Source organism: Thamnophis sirtalis, unplaced genomic scaffold (assembly GCF_051295495.1).
Source record: "Thamnophis sirtalis isolate CommonGarterSnake01/CBP01778 unplaced genomic scaffold, rThaSir2_p1.2 scaffold_14, whole genome shotgun sequence".
NCBI lineage: Eukaryota > Metazoa > Chordata > Lepidosauria > Squamata > Natricidae > Thamnophis > Thamnophis sirtalis.
In genome coordinates this window covers 7,553,669-7,573,191 of record NW_028261394.1, presented here as the reverse complement: position 1 = coordinate 7,573,191, position 19,523 = coordinate 7,553,669, and the positions used below count along the sequence as shown (strand labels likewise).

Here is a 19,523-nt window from a genome sequence, read left to right as displayed (position 1 = left end):
TGTAGTGGTCCCTGAGTTCCAAAAGGTTGGCGACCCCTGGCTTAAACAATGGTTCGATGAATAAAATCTGGATCCAGACATGAAATAAAAATTTGACTATTTCAGAACTGAAATAGTCAACCAAGGTGGCGCAGTGGTTAAATGCAGCACTGCAGGCTACTGCTAGATCAGCAGTTCAGCGGTTCAAATCTCACCGGCTCAGGGTTGACTCAGCCTTCCATCCTTCCGAGGTGGGTAAAATGAGGACCCAGATTGTTGGGGGCAATATGCTGACTCTCTGTAAACCGCTTAGAGAGGGCTGAAAGCCCTATAAAGCGGTATATAAGTCTACTGCTATTTAGTCCCCTGGAACATAACAGGCTGGGCTGGGTTGGGGGGGGGGGGCAGTTGAAGATGATCTGTGCCTCATTCTCACCCAGACAGAATCAAGTGGAATTATCCTCTGGGTGAATTACACCAGCGATCGTCTTTTTTTATTAAAGCCTTACTCTCTTGTCATTCTTTCAACAGACCCAGCAAAGGAGTTTTGTTTTATTTTTTCATAAACCGCTGCTATCAATATCCCGGTCGGCAAATCTTCCTCCATTCCCATGGGAATTCTAGAATGAAAACAAAGAAACGTGAACGATCTTTCGACTTTTCTCGTTCTTCATGTGACCAGGAAAATAATCTCATCACCCCCAATCTCGCTACAGCATCTCTTCCCTTCTTCACCGCCCTCCCCCCCCAAATGATGGATCCTAGGTGATCTTATTAATCTGGGATCTATTTACAATCTTTCCAGCTTTGCCAAACGCAATAAAAACGAGGTGCTGACATCACTATACTTTTATAAGCTTGTTTATGGAGGGAACACTTTTGGAAGGTGAAAGAGGTTGTCCAGAGAAGCGGCATTTTTTCGGGCGGGGGGGTGGAACTTCATTTCCCACAATTCCCATCATCTGTATTTGGGACTTGCTCGTGGTGGCTCAGTGGCTAAGACGCTGAGCTTGTCGATCAGAAAGATCGGTAGTTCGGCGGTTCGGATCCCTAGCGCCGCATAACGGAGTGAACTCCCGTGACTTGTCCCAGCTCCTTTCAGTTCGAAAGCACATGAAAAATGCAAGTAGAAAAAAAGGAATCACCTTTGGTGGGAAGGGAACAGCGTTCCGTGCACCTTCGGTGTTGAGTTACGCCGGCCACATGACCACGGAGACATCTTCGGACAGCGCTGGCTCTTCGGCTTTGAAACAGAGATGAGCACCGCCCCCTAGAGTCGGGAACGACTAGCACATATGTGCGAGGGGAACCTTTTACCTTTAAGAAACAAAAAACGGCATGTTTTCACATTCTGCCAGTGTGACATCCTATAACTATAAATCTCCTTCATTAAAAGGGAAGAATAAATCAACTGCTCCATCACCACATTTCTTTTGGCAAGACGGAGATAACATTTCGAATGTCATGACCCTTTCAGTGCCAATAAACAGTTGCAGAAGAGTTCTCTTGGCAAATAATTTTGATTTAATCCTTTTTCCCCCCTTCGTGCATGCCTCTACTCTTCATCCCACTCCTAGCTCCCTGTCACCACCGATTGGCCTATGGTTAGATTAACCTAGCTTTAAAAATTGGTGCCTCGGTGTCAATCCTTCAACATAGCCGTGCCCAAGAGACCAAAACAGGTGGGTTCCTACCGATTCGGACTGGTTTGGCCGAGTACATAGTAACTCGGCTGGCCACGCCCCCGAACTGGTTCTATTGACGGAACCAGTTCTATAGTAACTCGGCTGGCCACGCCCCTGAACTGGTTCTATTGATGGAACCAGTTCTATAGTAACTCGGCTGGCCACGCCCCCAAACTGGTTCTATTGACGGAACCAGTTCTATAGTAACTCGGCTGGCCACGCCCCTGAACTGGTTCTATTGATGGAACCAGTTCTATAGTAACTCGGCTGGCCACGCCCCCGAACTGGTTCTATTGATGGAACCAGTTCTATAGTAACTCGGCTGGCCACGCCCCCGAACTGGTTCTATTGACGGTTGCGTAGGCACCACCATTTTGTTTTTTCCTTATCCGCATGCGCTGAATTTTTTATAGTACTGTGCATCCGCACATCAAGTGCATCAAGCATGTGAAAAGCGCCGTCCCTGAGCAAACCAGCAATAGCGGCAGCCAGAACCACCACACACACCCCACCCCGGACCAAAAACATAAATATTTAAACCATAAAAGAACATTTTCATCTTCTTCTCATCTTCCTTCCTTTCGAAAAGCAACCCGCATTGAATTCGGGTTTTGTCCATACCCTGGTGTACACATGTATCACCTCTCCTGCGGGAGCTGCATTGGTTGCCGATTTGCTTCCGGGGGCTAATTCTAGGTGCTGGTTGTCACCTTTACAGCCCTTCATGGCTGGGGGCCAGGTAGCAATAGCAGTTAGACTTATATACCGCTTCATAGGGCTTTCAGCCCTCTCTAAGCGGTTTACAGAGTCAGCATATCGCCCCCACAGTCTGGGTCCTCATTTTACCCACCTCGGAAGGATGGAAGGCTGAGTCAACCCTGAGCCAGTGAGATTTGAACCGCCGAACTGCAGCTAACAGCTGAAGTGGCTGCAGTACTGCACTCTAACCACTGTGCCACCTCTCAGGTGATCTGAGGAATCATCTCTTGCCCATCACATCTACCTGACCCATCAGAGCGGGGAGGCAGGGAATGCTGTGGGTCCCCCCTCCGAGAGAGATACCCCTGGTGGGACCCAGAAGAAGGGCCTTCTCCGTTGTGGATCCCTCTCTCCGGAACACCATCCCTCCAGAGATTAGAACGGCCCCCACTCTGACACACTTCCGGAAGGCGCTAGAGATCTGGTTCTGCCAGCGGACCTGGGGAGCTCAGAGTGGGATGGAGCCCGTGAAATGGCTTGTGTGATCGGCTAGGGCGGGTGATTTCATTATGTTAGTTTATTCGATTTTTTTAAATTAGTTTTACTGTTTTAGAAGTGGTTTTAATGTTCAGTAAGCCGCCTTGCGTCGCCATAGACGAAAAGGCGGCAATATAAATGTAATAATAAATAAATAAAATTCTAACCCCCCCTGTGTGAGTTCTCCACCATTTTGTCCAGGTAGCCCTGTTGTGTATTGCTATAGGAAAGTTACTCAATTAACAATCATGATAAAGAAAAGCTCGTCATGCTTGAAATGGTCACTTGTGCTAGTGGTTGCAATCCAGGGAAGAGGGATGATGTCCAAACACAGGGATGACTAAGATAGCCACTGTGGCCACATCCATTTTCTATATACATTGCACTATCTGTATCTAAAAGGGGAAGGAATTCTATCCTCACAATCACAGCTGTCAAACTTGATTGTGTTTGACCCACAGTGTCCGTATCTGCCACATCTCTGTATATCAGATTAAGTAGTCGGTTGCTGCTCGTTCAAGGAATATCACAAACATTTGCTAGTTTTCACTCCCTCACCTCAGTCTTGCAATCATATTATTGGCCATAAAGATTGGCCTATAATCTTCAAATTAATTGCTACTTACGCTGCCGTATCATTTCCTATAACTTGAACATCTTCAAATTAATTGCTGTTTGTGCTCCATTGATTGCATGCAGATGTCACGTGGCTCCATCAGGTGTCAAAAATGTTCACTTTAATTGCAATGTTGGCAGCCCAGCACGCCATGCGTCAGGAGTGCAACTCACATCCCAGCAACAGATTGATGGATTGATTTATGACGGGTCATAATCACCCAACCAATGAGCTGAAAGACAGTGGATGGGTAGATGTCATTTTCAAAATGCAACTCAAAAGTCACGTTGAAGGCTACATACTATTGCCTTGAATGGGTAATTGGTACACCCACTACTTCCATATCAGAAGCACTGAAGTGCTTCCATGCTGAAAGGATTTGCCAGTGACATCACCGTTGCCCAGGGGACAACCAGTCGGGGACTCTTTTGAACTTGTGGCCCGGGAATTCTGGAAGTTGAAGTCAAGAATCAGATTTCACAAGACAAACAGACCAACCCACGCTGACTGGGGAATTCTGGGAGCTGAAGTCCATAAGCTGCCACATTTGGAAACCCCTGTTTTAGAGGGAGGGTACCCTAAGCCAGAATCGCCACCCTAAATCGTAAGCTCCACCACAACCATGGGAGCTCCAAGATAGTGTGTGAATGACCAGAGGTGGGTTCCTACCAGTTCGCACCTATTCGGTAGAACCGGTTCGTCAAATCTACCGAACTGGTTAGAAGAGGTTCCACCAGTGGACCCGGAAAGCAGGTCACACCTACAGAAGAGGTTCCAAAAATTTTTGAAACCCACCACTGGTGATGACCTGGCGTGGCGCCAAGGCTGAATAGATAAGGCTTTCCCTGATAAGCATCCCATAGCTCAGTGTCATCCCCTGAGTCTGACTCTTGAGATGGAAGACAAACAGCTCACAGAGAGCAAGAGAGTGGATCCATTGGCTGTGGAGGAAACTGGGGAAGGGCAAAGTCAGACTGGGCAGAGCAGGGGAGAGGCAGAACAAGGGAGAGGGGGTTCAGATGAAGACCAAGGCCCATCCCCTCCTCATCCTAGGGCACTCAGGGAAGAAGGCAGAAAAGAGCAACGGGTTGTGTGGCTTACGAGGAAGGAAAGGGCCCTGATTCCATTCACAAGGCACACCTGGGGATGGAGTTTAAAGGAGAGGCAGTTGGGAGAGTTGTTTGTCGGGAACAAACACTGAATTCCTAGAGTGTTGAGAGTTGTGGCCTGCACTCCTGGCATTCCCCCGGGCCTGTTTGAATTATTTCCGTCCTTCCGTGTGCTGATCTTCTCTTGCTAGAATTATTCTTCGCTTCTGGGACTCCCTATCTTGCCCTGCTGGAGTGATTGTTTGCAGTCATTCTGCTTACAGCATTTGGACTGGTATTGGACCTGGGTACTTGAGAGACCGCCTGCTGCCAATTACCTCCCAAAGACCCATTAGATCACACAGGGTCGGCCTCCTCCGGGTTCCGTCTACCAGCCAATGCCACCTGGCTACTACCCGGGGGAGGGCCTTCTCTGTGGCAGCTCCGGCCCTCTGGAACGAACTCCCCGCAGAGATTCGGACCCTCACCTCTCTCCAGGCCTTCCGAAAAGCCGTCAAAACCTGGCTTTGCCGGCAGGCCTGGGGTTGATGAGTTCCCCTCCCCTCTCGACCTGTGTGGTTGTGTGATTCTTGGCTATTTTAACTACTTGTATTGTGTTCTATGTTTCCCTTTTCCCCCTTTGAGTTGTTCGCCGCCCTGAGTCCCTCCCGGAGAAGGGCGGCATAAAAATAAAATAAATCTAAATCTATCTGCAGGTTTGTGGAAGAGTTTCTCTCTAGGCAGGAGAGTAAAAAGGACTTTGGGGCAAAGTTGGTGCCAATAAAAGGACTCATACTGGTTCTCTGGCTGTGTTGCCTTCGTGCCACGCCCCGGGTCATCACACACTATCTTGGAGCTCCTTATCTCACTGGTGCCATTGTGTAACCAGTTGGCAGCCGATTAGTTCCATCAGCAAATTCAGTTTCCCAACTAAGTCAGCCAATTCCCTTTGGCAGCCAATCAACCAATTTTGTGTGTTGGATCACGCTTTCAAAAGAGGTTTGTTTGGTCCTTCAGTTGCTCGAATTGCCAAAAGCTTGGGCGGCTTGCGAAATTGGAATGTTGATAAGGGAATAATCAGTAAAGGGGCATGAACAAAAGCCAGAACTTGTAGACAAAATTGTGGAGAGGCATAGGTAGCTGTTGTGGCCCGGCAGGAGCTGTTAGAGCTGCCGCCAGACTCCGACAGTGAGGGGTCTTATGAGTCGGCCTCGGAGGAGGTGGAGGTCCCTGGACAGGGTGTCGACTCCGAGCAGGGCGAGGAGAGACTGGTTGGCCACCAGGTGGCGGTGGAGCCTTGGATCAGAGGGAGTGTTCAGGGAAACACTCATGAGTTGTTTCAGGCTGCACCCCGTCGAAGGGTTACTCGACGGAAGGAACAACTGAGTACTTACAGGAGATGATTGCGAGCAGCTGTTGCTCATTGGGATCCTCTCCTGAGTATAAAGGGAACTGTTTGTGCCACGCCTGGTTGCAGGAGTCAACGTTCTTGTTCACGTTCACAAATTGAGAGAAACTAACTTGGATAAGTGGCTTGATGAAAGAAGCCTGTTTTCAGGGCTGCGTGAGATATAGGACTTTTGCCAGAGCGTTTATCTTGGTTTATTTTGGGCTCGCAGCCAACAAGAGCCTGGACTGATTAAAACATTCTTTCGTACGTCTGTTTTGGCTCTCGTTCCTGAACGGAGAAGGGGGGGGGTCAGAACAGGTAGCCATTGAAGGACATGCCTGCTTCTGACTCTGTGTGAACTCAGCCCATTGTGGTTTGGCTAGTATTGGGGTGCATAACACCATAACGTGTCATTAGCAGGCAAAAATCACAAAACTGTGTCTCACTTACTTTGGCCATGACCTGAAGAGGAATTCACTGGAGAAGCAGTTATGTTGGGAAGAGTTAGCAGTAAAAGGAAATGCCAAAGAACATGGACCATCAAAGCTGACACCAGCCAGAGCGTAGAACAACTCAAAAGAAATAATGCAAGACTGGAAAGATGTGGAGACAGCTGGCCCATGGGATCACCAAGAATCGGACACAACTGAGTGGATAACATCATCATTGTCCTCACCATCAAACCATCAATTCCACCTTGAACGGAAAATCACCCAGTGAGACCCTCCTCCAGATCTCCCTATCAATAGTGAGGAGAACATTTTCAGTGGTGGCACCTTATCAATGGAACCACCTCTTCAGAAAGATTTGACTTCTGCTCTTATTAACAATCCTTTTGGTGCTGAGTGGAGACTTCCTTTCCCAGAAAATTTTAATTGCGTTTTAAGCCATGTTGTGATGGTTTTTTGCATGTGATGGGATGAATTTCATCTTGCCTTTAATTTTACTAGGTGGCTTAGTGGCTAAGACGCTGAGCTTGTCGATCAGAAAGGTCATCAGTTTGGCGGTTCAAATCCCTAGCGCCGCATACCGGAGTGAGCTCCCGTGACTGGTCCCAGCTTCTGCCAACCTCGTAGTTCGAAAGCAGGTAAAAAATGCAAGTAGAAAAATCGGAACCGCCTTTGGTGGGAAGGTAACAGCGTTCCGTGCGCCTTCGACGCTGAGTCATGCCGGCCACATGACCACGGAGACGTCTTCGGACAGCGCTGACTCTTCGGCTTTGAAACGGAGATGAACGCCACGCCCTAGAGTCGGGAACGACTAGCACATAGTATTTAATTTTACCGTACATTCTTATTCAAGATCGATGTTGTGGGTGGATGCTGAATTCTTGCTCATTTCAATTTGGCAACAGGGAAATAGGGTTCACCTTTATGCCAATAGATGCTTGCGGGTGTGAGAACGTGTGAAAATAAGCCAAACAGCCTGAACTCTGAGCTGGGCTCGGGTGTATTCTGATTTTCAACGATGCATGTCAAATGTCGCAAAGAGGAGGGAGGCAACTTATTCTCCAAAAGGCCTGAAGGCAAGGCAAGGAGCAGTGGATGGAAGCTAATCAAGGAGAGAAGCAACCTAGAACCAAGGAGAAATTTCCAATCAAACATTGGAGAGACTTGCCTCCAGAAGTTGTGTGTTGCTCCATCCCTGGAGATTTTTTAAGAAGAGACTGAACAGCTGTTTGTTGGAAATAGTATAAGATCTCCTACTTGGACTAGAAGACCTTGCCTCCAGAAGTTGTTAAAGCCCCAACACTGGAAGTCTTTAAGAAGATGTTGGATAGCCATCTGTCTGAAATGGTGCCTAGGCAGGGGGTTGGACAAGAATTATTTATTTATTTATTTGTTTGTTTGTTTGTTTGTTTGTTTGTTTATTTATTTATTTGTCTTGTATGCCGCCCACTCCCGGAGGACTCCGGGCGGCTCACAAAAGACAAGGGAAAGAGGGGAACGAGACAAAGGCAACATATTAAAAACAAAACCAACATTCACAATTTCCGTGGAGGTAGATGCTTCTCAGCTCCCCCCAGCCTGCTGGAACAGCCAGGACTTGGTGGCTTTGCGGAAGGCCGGGAGGGTAGTAAGGGTCCGGATCTCAACAGGGAGCTCGTTCCAGAGGGCCGGAGCTGCAACAGAGAAGGCTCTCCCCCGGGGGGTCGCCAGCCGACATTGGCTGGCAGATGGAATCCGGAGGAGACCCAACCTGTGCGATCTAATTGGTCTGAGAGAGGTAATCGGCAGGAGGCGGTCTCTCAAGTACCCAGGTCCGATGCCATGTAGGGCTTTATAGGTAGCGACCAGCACCTTGAAGCGGGTCCGGAGACTAATGGGTAGCCAGTGCAGCTCGCGGAGGATAGGTGTAACGTGGGTGTACCTTGGTGTACCCACAATCGCTCGCGCGGCTGCATTCTGGACTAATTGGAGTCTTCGAACACTCTTCAAGGGCAGCCCCATGTAGAGCGCGTTACAATAATCCAGTCTTGAGGAAGACCTCCAAGGTCCCTTCCAACTCTGTTGCTTTCAATGAAATGTGTGTGCTTTCAATGAAATTCCCAAAAATGGGAACACGGTTTAAGAGACGAAACGGTTCCTGGAACTCACCTTTTGCATAAAGAGGGAGCCATTGTAAATATCCAGATTAGTATGTACTGTCGCTGAAGACATTGAGAGCTTGGAACATGCAATGTCCCCCAGTCCTTCAAAGACCACCATCACTCAAAGAAGTCATTGTCGGATGGAGTGTTTGCAACTCACCCATCAGAAGCTCCTGGTTTTAAGCAGCGTCTTGCCATAGGCTCACACAGCCTCATGATCCAACATTGGGAAATCAAGGCGCATCAAAGTTTGGTTTTAAGGGCTAAACTTTGTTCTGTGCACACTTCAGAACGCGATAGAATAAGCCAAATATTTGGTATGTCTGGCTTTACGCAATATGCTAATTCAAAACTCTTCTAAATTCATTAGATGGAAATAGGTAGGTGGGTGGGTGGGTGGGTGGATGGATGGATGGATGGATGGATGGATGGATAGAGATAGATAGATAGATAGATAGATAGATAGATAGATAGATAGATAGATAGATGATGGATGGATGGATGGATGGATGGATGGATGGATGGATGGATGGATGGATAGATAGATAGATAGATAGATAGATAGATAGATAGATAGATAGATAGATAGATAGATATGAGAGGCAGTTTAGTGTACTGGTTGAGGCATAAGGATGTGAAACAATAAAGGTGGATGGATGGATGGATGGATGGATGGATGGATGGATGGATGGATGGATGGATAGATAGATAGATAGATAGATAGATAGATAGATAGATAGATAGATAGATAGATAGATAGATAGATAGATATGAGGGGCAGTTTAGTGTACTGGTTGAGGCATAAGGATGTGAAACAATAAAGGTGGATGGATGGATGGATGGATGGATGGATGGATGGATGGATGGATGGATGGATGGATATATATATATATTAGTTTGTCAAACATGTACAAGATAACAGGTATAAGTATAAACATGGACATGAACACAGAAAATGAGGTACAAATTTAGGACAATGTGCCAAGGTTCTTGCTTGTTTTGGCACTTAAGTTCCTCCGCGTTACTCATAATTATTCTTATCCAAGGCATAAATTTACCATGGGTGATGTATGCAATCAGAATGACATAAAAACATCCAGGACAAGTGTTGAAATACGTGCCACTTTTTTGGCTCCCGGGTGAAGTCACGATTTACCAATTGTATCGATCAAAGATAGCTCCCTTGCCCATAAAGAGCGCTGCTATAAAAGATAAGCCATTGTCTCCAGAGATTCCCTCAAGTCCTCGGTGGTTTTGGAAGAGCACAGAGACGTGGGAAAAACCTCAACGAAGGAAACGCAGGATCTCGCTTTGCCTGCCAGATTGTTGAAGGCACCAACTACAGGCTAAAGGTAAATGATGATTTGATTTGATTTGATTTGATTTGATTTGATTTGATTTATATGCCGCCCTTTTCCCCCGAAGGGGACTCAGGGTGGCTTACAACTCAACCGGAAAGGGGGGTACAAACAAGAATTTAAAACGACATGAAAACAATGCATGATTAAAAACACAACAGTCATACCAATTCGAGACGGGGGCAACAGTTCATTAGCCCCAGGCCTGTCGGAACAGCCAGGTTTTAAGGGCTTTGCGGAAGGCCTGGAGGGTGGTGAGGGTTCGAATCTCCACGGGGAGTTCGTTCCAGAGGGTCGGAGCAGCCACAGAGAAGGCTCTCCTCCGGGTAGTCGCCAGTCGACACTGGCCGGCGGATGGAATTCGGAGGAGGCCTAATCTGTGGGATCTAATCGGTCTAGTGGAGGTAATTGGCAGCAGGCGGTCTCTCAAGTACCCAGGTCCAATACCATGAAGGGCTTTATAAGTGACGACTAGCGCCTTGAAGCGTATCCGGAGACCAATAGGCAGCCAGTGCAGCTCGCGGAGGATAGGTGTGACGTGGGTGAACCGAGGCGCACCCACGATCGCTCGCGCGGCTGCATTCTGGACAAGCTGAAGTCGCCGAATGCTCTTCAAGGGCTGCCCCATGTAGAGCACGTTGCAGTAGTCCAGTCTAGAGGTCACAATCACAGACAAATGGTTGTCCAATCTCTTCTTAAAAACTTCCAGTGTTGGAGGATTCACAACTCCCGGAAGCAAGTTGTTCCACTGGTTAATTGTTCAAACTGTTAGGAAATTTCTTCTCAGTTCTAAATGTTCAACTTAATCCTCAATTATGATTGAGGGTTAAGTTGAACATTTATCATAATCATAATTGAGGGTTAAGTTGAACATTTAGAACTGAGAAGAAATTTCCTAACAGTTTGAACAATTAACCAGTGGAACAACTTGCTTCCGGGAGTTGTGAATCCTCCAACACTGGAAGTTTTTAAGAAGAGGTTGGACAACCATTTGTCTGAAGTGGTGTAGAGTTTCCTGGCCTAGGCAGGGGGTTGGACTAGAAGACCTCCAAGGTCCTTTCCAACTCTGTTATTCTATTCTATTCCCTTCCATTCCAACTCTGTTATTCTATTCTATCCTGTCCTGTCCTGTCCTGTTCTATTCTATTCTATTCTATTCTATACTAACAGAGTGAGCCCCCATTATTTGTTACAGCTTCTGCCAACCTACCAGTTCAAAAGCACGTAAAAATGCAAGTAGAAAAAATAGGAACCACTTTTGATGAGAAGGTAACAGCATTGCATTACCTTCCCACCATGCTGGCCACATGACCACGGAGACGTCTTTGGACAGCACTGGCTCTTTGGCTTTGAAATGGAGATGAGCATTGCCCCCTAGAGTCAGGCACAACTAGCACATACGTGCGAGGGGAACCTTTACCTTTACCTTATATGCCAAGCCTTAATACGCCAGACAAGTTATTTTACTTTTTACCAGCTAGAAATCCCTTAGTAACCCATTCCAAAGTTTTGATAAACAGAGCAAGAACATTTTACATTTTAAAATAAAAGTTCCAAATGTTCTGAAGCCAATCTTAATATAAAATGCACTTCTACTTACGTGCTAATTTCTAGTTTGGTTCCTGCTTATTCTTCCAGGTGCACAAAAAAAGTTTCCTTAATTAATTGGCATACACAGTGATAGTATTTTAAGATACAGGGGTACAGGTTGTTCCCATCTGTTCAGAGCTACAACAACATTGAAAAAAGTAATTTATGGAGGAAAAGAAAACATGAATAATGCTTGCAAAAATTGGGTGTGTCTAGTTTAATGAAAAGAAGACCGAGGGGAGATACGATAGCGGTGTTCCAATATCTCAGGGGTTGCCCAAAGAAGATGGAGTCAAACTATTCTCCAAAGCACCTGAGGGTGGAACAAGAAGCAATGGGTGGAAACTCATCAAGGAGAGAAGCAACTTAGAACTAAGGAGAAATTTCCTGACTGTGAGAACAATTAACCAGTGGAACAACTTGCCTCCAGAAGCTGTGAATCCTTCAACACTGGAAAATTTTAAGAAGAGATTGGAGAGCCATTTGTCTGAAATGGAATAGGCCTTGAGCAGGGAGGTTTAAAAATTATTTTAAAAATAATTTTTTATTTTAAACACATAAACACATCAACAGAAACAGACACATGACTTAAAACAACATAGGAACAATAAGTTCCATCGTATATCATACAGCAGTTCCGAATCGGTTTCTTTGCAGTTAGTGTTTTCCCTTCTATCTTGCATTCATGGTCTCCTTATTCGTTATCCATTTTATGTACAATTCTATATTTATTTATACAACTATTTATAACAAAATATTGTTTACCTATATTGTGCTTTATATTCTTACTGTCATTTATTCTCTTACATACAATTATAGGTATACATTCACACAGTTATTCTTTTTCTTTGCCATTCTTATACTATTGTTATTCCATTTAAAAGATTATAATATACAGTTTGAGTTGCTTTGTTTACCATCCCTAGCGCCTGTAGTAACACCACCATATTTTCCCTTTCTTTTCTTTTCTCCCTCCCTTCCTTCTCGACTTCCTTCCTTCCTCTTCTCCTTCCCCACTCCTACCCTCTCTCTTCCCTTTCCTGCCCTCTCTCCTTCTCTTTCTCTCCCTTCCACCCTCCTCTCCTTACCTCTTTCTTCTTCCCTTACCTCTCCTCCACTCTTCCTCTTCCTTTCCTACTATCTCTCCTTCTCTTTCTCTCCCTTCCACCCTCCTCTCCTTTCCCTTCCTTCTTCCCTCCCTTCTCTACTTCCCTCCTCCTCTCCTCTCCTTCCTTCTTCCCTCCCTTTCTTTTTCTATTGTTATAGGTGTCTCTTTCAAATCTCAATTTATGTTTTCTTGGGGGTGGCATTTCCACACCATCAGGTTTTCTGATGCTGTCATAATGTCCAGCCACCCTGCTGTTGACTAAGCTCTTCTCATTCATTCTATCTTTCTCAGCATCAAAGGCCTTTTAAATAAAATAGTTTTGAAATTTATTTGGCAAGGGGAAAAAGCTAGAATAAAACTTAAATTACTACAAGATGCTAGATCTAGAGGAGGATTTGGGCTACCTGATTGGGAGCTATACTATAAGGCAACAAACTTGATGTGGATTAAGGAATGGATATCATTAAAAAACCTCTAGATTATTGAATGTAGAAGGTCACGACTTACTGTTGGGATGGCATGCTTTCTTATGGTATAAGGGAACTAAATCACATGGTTACTTTAGAAAACATTATATAAGGGAGGCGTTGTAAAACATAGTTACAAGGAGACCAATTAAAGTTACGGAAACTTTACTTTTATTTAGATTAGATTAGAGTTCTTACATAATGGCTAAGGAAGCCTACTATATTTATAGATTGATTAAATTTTTATCTTGCCTTAATGACTTCATATTAAGAAAAAAGGGAAGGTTTTATTTGACTTGTATGCCGCCCTATTCCCGAAGGGCTCAGGAAAAGAAGATCAAAACCGTGAAGCGCTTGCCGAATAAAAACCTAAATATTGCAAAGCGCCTTATAAACCATGAGGTTGGGGTAATCAGCGTTGGTTTTTGTTATTTTGATTTTATGCAGGAAGGCCTCGGGGATCCACCCGCAACTTGTTTGTGAACGGCTCGTAAGCCGGTGCTCGGGGTTTACAAAGCCCCCCCCCCTTAACAAACCAAACAGAAGTTATCCAGCCATGCTTGGTCACCGTGAGGACATCCTCCAAAGAAAATCCGATGAAAAAGTGACCCACGGGGATGAGCCACCCAATTGGAGAATCCCCAGGCAGATGGGATCCTTAGGTCGGAAGGCAATGGTCACCGGTGGTACGGGATATTGTGGATTCCACCTGAGCTGCGCTCTCATCCAGGAAGGGATTGATGTGGTTATGCTTGATAGACGTGAACCTAGATGGAAGCTCCCCAAGGAAGCACTCTTCATCCAGGTAGGATGGGGATCAGTTTGACTGTTGGTGTCAGACCTGTCCCAGTCTGATCCCTTGGGAGAGAAAGACTATCAACTCCAAGGAAGTGAAGTGATAGATTCTTTTACTAAAAGAGGGTGGTTGCAGTAAAGTCAAGCTAGAACTGAATTTCCCACATGAAATAGATACAAAATGTTTTCCCTCATCCCAGCCCTTCCTCCATGGCGTGCCTGTCTTCAGCCAATCAAGATTCGCCTGGGTGTTTTGAGAACACGGAGGTGTGTTTGGAGTATTTCACATTCTATCTCAGGGTGCTTGGCCTTGGTTACTGGCACAAATTCTGAGCTTCGTCATTCTTTGTCAAGCTGTCATCCTCCCCTTCCTATATCCCATCATATACTCATACAGGGTTATTGCCCATTTGTTCCCCCTCCCCATGTCCCTCCTCCCCCACCCCCAGCCTTTGATGACAGGATGCCGGCAAGACATCAAGTCCTTTTTCCTTAGGTCTCCCTCCAGGTAGTTTTAGTAGGACTTTCTTCTCCAAGGTTTTCCTGCAACAATAAACCTGTGGGGCTTGTTATGCTAAGATGAAAAACCACTGATACAAATTCCTGCAGGGAACATCCATGACTGAAGGTGAATTGGACAGGGTACAGGTAATTCTCAACTTATAACCACAATTGGAACACGAGTTTCTATTGCTAAATGACACAATTGTGAAGTGAGTCGCACCTGATTCTACGACTGGTTTTGTGGCGGTCTCTAAGGAAATCCAGCTTCCCCCCACTGACTTGGTTTGTTGGAAACTGGCTAGGAAAGGCGCAGAGGGCCATCACATGACCCCGAGATGCTACGACCGTCGCAAAGGCAAGCCAGTTGCCAAGTATCCAAACGTTCAGCCTGCGACCATAGGAATACTGTGATGGTCATTAATGATATGTAAATGAAGAGTCGATCATCCAGGCCAAAAGTATCTGAAAAGTATACTGAGCGGAGGTGGCGCAGTGGTTAGAGTGCAGTACTGCAGGCTACTTCTACTGACTGCTGGCTGACTGCAATTTGGAAGTTCGAATCTCACCAGGCTCCAGGTTGACTCAGCCTTCCGTCCTTCCGAGGTGGGTCAAATGAAGACCCAGATTATTGGAGGCAACAGACTGACTCTGTAAACTGCTTAGAGAGAATTGTAAAGCACTGTAAAGCGGTATATAAGTCTAAGTGCTATTGCTATAGTTAACTCTGTCCACTGCCAGCAGTTCGATCCTGTCCGGCTCAAGGTCGACTCAGCCTTCCATCCTTCCGAGGTGGGGAAAATGAGGACCCACATTGTTGGGGGCAAGAGGCTGACTCTGTAAACCGCTCGGAGAGGGCTGTAAAAGCACGATGAAGCGGTATATAAGTCTTTAAGCTATTGCTAAAATTTTAAATCAGGGCAATTAACAAAGTTTGTTAATCTGAGATCTTTCATTACCCATCCAAGTAACTTTTGTTCAGTCAAAATATTCCCCCACCCCCCTCAAAAAAAGTTAGGCAGAGAGTCAATGAGTTTTTGGAATGTACTAACTCTTGCCACATCAACTTCAGGGGTTTCTCCCCCAAACATATTGCATAATTTAATCTTTTGACCTGGATGATTGCGTCTTCATTTACATATTGCAATACATTTTGGGGAGAAACCGCTGCAGTTGGCATGAGTTAGTACATTCCAACGATTCTCTGCCTAACTAATTTTTTGACCGATGAAGTTACTTGGATGAGAAACGAAACATCTCAGATGAACGAAGTTTGTTAATTGTGAATTGATTTCACCTTTTTAAAAGGTAAAGGTTCCCCTCGCACATATGTGCTAGTCATTCCTGACTCTAGGGGGCGGTGCTCATCTCCGTTTCAAAGCCGAAGAGCCAGCGCTGTCCGAAGACATCTCCGTGGTCATGTGGCCGGCATGACTCAATGCCGAAGGCTCATGGAACGCTGCTACCTTCCCACCAAAGGTGGTTCCTATTTTTCTACTTGCATTTTTACGTGCTTTCGAACTGCTAGGTTGGCAGAAGCTGGGACAAGCCACGGGAGCTCCCTCGGTTATGCGGCGCTAGGGATTCGAACTGCCGAACTGCCGAACTGCCGACCTTTCTGAGCGACAAGCTTAGCATCTTAGCCACTGAGCTACCACATCCCTAAACCTTTTTAGATGGTCATAAACGTCTTGTTTCAGCACCGTCATAGCACATCGAACACATGGTGTTATCACCAAGGAGTACCTGTTCCCTCATTATTAATCCAATACTTTCAGCATCTTGGCTGTAAAAAATCTTGCAACACTACCGGGCTTAGCCAGCCAATGGTGATGCAATCAACAAATTGTAAGGAGGTTCCTTGATGCTTCTTGTTTTCATGTGCAGTTCTTTCTTTCCCACACAAACATTTTCCAGGCTGATGTGCGGGATTATGAGAAAGTCTTCCAAGCTAGTGAGGGAATCGACACCATTTTTCATCTGGCAAGCTTTGGCATGTCTGGTGGTGAACAAGTAAGTGGATAATACAATTATTTGCTACTCACAAGGAAGTACCCTGTTTCCCTGCACTTTGGCCTTATTTTCAGGGAGATGTTGTTATTTTTGAGGTGCAGAAGGCCCCTTAACCTTGGCCCATGGCCTGCAAATCAGCTGATCCCGAGGGGGCTGTAAGTTCCCAAGACTGGACTACTGCAATGCGCTCTACATGGGGCAGCCCTTGAAGAGCATTCGGAGACTTCAGCTCATCCAGAATGCAGCCGCGTGAGCGATTGTGGGTGCAGCTCGGTACACCCACGTTACACCTATCCTCCGCGAGCTGCACTGGTTACCGATTAATCTCCGGATACGCTTCAAGGTGCTAGTCGTCACTTATAAAGCCCTTCATGGTATTTGACCTGGGTATTTGAGAGACCGCCTGCTGCCAATTACCTCCCAAAGACCCATTAGATCACACAGAGCGGGCCTTCTCCGGGTTCCGTCTACCAGCCAATGTCATCTGGCTATTACCCGGGAGAGGGCCTTCTCTGGGGTGGCTCCGGCCCTTTGGAACGAACTCCCCACAGACATTAGGACCCTCACCTCTCTCCAGGCCTTCCGAAAAGCCGTTAAAACCTGGCTGTGTCGGCAGGTCTGGGGTCGATGAGTTCCCTTCCCCTCTCGAATCGTGTGGCTGTTGGTTGTTTTTAAATACCCTGTACTTTTGTAGTTTTTCCCTTCCCCTCCTTGGGTTTGTGTGCCGCTCTGAGTCCCGCCGGGAATAGGGCGGCATATAAATAAAATGAAACTTGAAATTCGAAACTCGAAACTGTTTCTGGCACACTCTTGCCAGCCCTAGCATCTCTGGGCCTGCCACTCTTTTTGCGACCGCCACTAAGAGAAGGGGCACAGTAGCTAGGGTTTGTGACAGCGGCCTGCACGAGGCTGTTCTGCACGGATGGCAGGTGTGCATGTGGGGGAAACTGGAGCATGTTTCCCCCCTCCCCCCAGGAAATTGCAGGGACCAACTGCGCATGTGTTTAAATATTTTCAGGGAGGGGTTATTTTTAGGGCAGGGCTTATTTTAGTGCATGCGCTCAAAAGCCCGATTGGGCTTATTATCCAGGGAGGTCTTATTTTGGAGGAAACAGAGTATAAGTAATCTTTCAGGATGCAATCTGAGTTGGTCACCAAAGATTTTTGTCTTCCAAGCTTTTAGATTCATGCTGAAGCCCTATTTCGGGGACTCAATTCAAGGTGTTGGTTATCACCTTTAAAGCCCTACATGGCTTAGGGCCAGAGTACCTTCGAGACCGCCTGCTGCCACATACCTCCCAGCGGCCAGTAAGATCCCACAAATTGGGCCTCCTTCAGATGCCGTCAGCCAGACAGTGTCAGCTGGCGGGCCCCCGGAGGAGAGCCTTCTCTGTGGCTGCTCCGACTCTCTGGAACCAGCTACCCCCGGAGACCCGGACCATACCCACTCTCATGGCCTTCAGGAAAGCTGTAAAAACTTGGCTGTTCTGGCAGGCCTGGGGCTGTTTACCTCACTGTTGAGGTCCAGCCCCGATTAGAATGAATGTATGAGGGTGTTCCTGTTTTTAAACTGTTTCTTTTCTCGTTATGTGTTTTTTTTCTCTTATTTTTTTGTAAGCCGCCCAGAGTCCTTCGGGATTGGGCGGCATATAAATATATTTAATAAAATAAATAAATAAATAAAATAAGTCTTCTCCCTAGCAGGGTGTGTGCTGCTCTGAGTGTGGTATTTATAGTGCCTGTTGTGTAGATGGCATTTTAAATGTTGATTGGGCTGTGTTGATGGCTTTTAAGTCATCAGCTGTCATTTGCTTGTGCGTCCCAGCCCTCCCCTTCTAGGCTGGTGGTAAATCAGCGGTTGACTGGGAGGAGGCCTGTTTCCCTGGCTGTTTTTGTCCCTGCCCGTCCAACAATCTTGATAGCTGCAAAATTGAATGTGACGTAAAAAAAACTAATCATCATTTTTTCTGATTTTTTTCTTCTTCTGTTCTATTGCTTTTAAGGCCGAAAAGAAAGAAGAGATTGAATCCATCAACGTGGGAGGAACAAAGATTATCATTGATGGTATGTTTCAGTTCGTCTTTCTCAATTATGCCAATACATGGAAGTGTTCTCATTTCTGGGAAACTAAGTAGCCTACTAGAAGACTAGATTCTACGGGGGGGGGGGGGAATAGTGAATGTTAACTTTGATTTGCTGTTCTGTACTTGGCTTTATTTCTTAGTTTTTTTTTAATTTATGGCTTGCCTTTCCTCTAAGAACTCATGAGAGGCCAATAACATAATTGGATATGTTAGACTAGTGTTCTGACCCCCTCCTCCGTCCAGTAACGAAAGCCGAGACAAGCTTAATTAGAATGTCCTTTAATAGCAAGACCAGATTCTGAAAGCCAAGCAAACAAACAGATAAGGACCTTGGCAGCAAATCCGACAAATCTTGGCAGCAACTCAGACAAACTCTGGCAGCAATCCACCCTGCCAAGTTAGTTACGTTCTCTTTAGTCAATGCATTGACTTCTACAAAAGGGGCGTGTCACAAGCAGCCTTTTTTATAGTCTGGAGAGGAGCCTAATGACCACCAGCTGAGCGCAATTACCTCCTGTAATTGCATAATTGTTCCTGACGCCTATTAGCTCTTCGATGGCATGCATCCAGGAACAACTCACTGCTGGTTTCTGGATCACTCTCCCTTGTCTCCTCCCCACTGGTCCAAGGTTCAGACACCACCTGGTGGCCAACCAGTCTCTCTGCGCCCTGCTCAGAGTCGGAACCCTGTCCAGGGTCCTCCACATCCTCCAGGACCGACTCATAGGGCCCCTTGCTGTCGGAGTCTGGTGGCAGCTCCAACGGCTCCTGCTGGGCCACAACAGACTAGTATATCTAAATCTCAGCAACTCTTAAGATGCATGAAGACTTCAATTCCCAGAGTTCCACAATCAATAGGGGAAATCTTAACGTATGGTGGCTGGGGAATTCTGGAAGTGGAAGTCCACATATCTTAAAGCATGCTAGCTGGTGTATTCTGGGGGTTGAAGTCCACCATTCTTAAAGCATTTCGGCTGGGGAATTCTGGGAGCTGAAGTTCACAAGTCTTCCAATTGCAAAGGT

The 19,523-nt window shown here is 46.2% G+C and overlaps 2 protein-coding genes across 2 annotated transcripts in view; both read left to right on the top strand.

Moving 5' to 3' along the window:
* The window catches only part of VWA3A (von Willebrand factor A domain containing 3A), a 48,984-nt gene extending 48,163 nt beyond the window's left edge, over nucleotides 1-821 (top strand). Inside the window, exon 33 of the mRNA XM_087728684.1 lies at nucleotides 511-821. The gene's annotated coding sequence lies outside the window, so the exon portion shown is untranslated. The remainder of the gene's footprint in view (nucleotides 1-510) is intronic.
* The window catches only part of LOC148042692 (putative short-chain dehydrogenase/reductase family 42E member 2), a 40,336-nt gene that overhangs the window by 1,049 nt on the left and 19,764 nt on the right, over nucleotides 1-19,523 (top strand). The window contains exons 2-5 of the mRNA XM_087729244.1: nucleotides 8,434-8,488; nucleotides 13,778-13,912; nucleotides 16,321-16,416; nucleotides 18,420-18,480. Of these exons, the coding sequence (XP_087585370.1) occupies nucleotides 8,434-8,488; nucleotides 13,778-13,912; nucleotides 16,321-16,416; nucleotides 18,420-18,480 (347 nt within the window). The remainder of the gene's footprint in view (nucleotides 1-8,433; nucleotides 8,489-13,777; nucleotides 13,913-16,320; nucleotides 16,417-18,419; nucleotides 18,481-19,523) is intronic.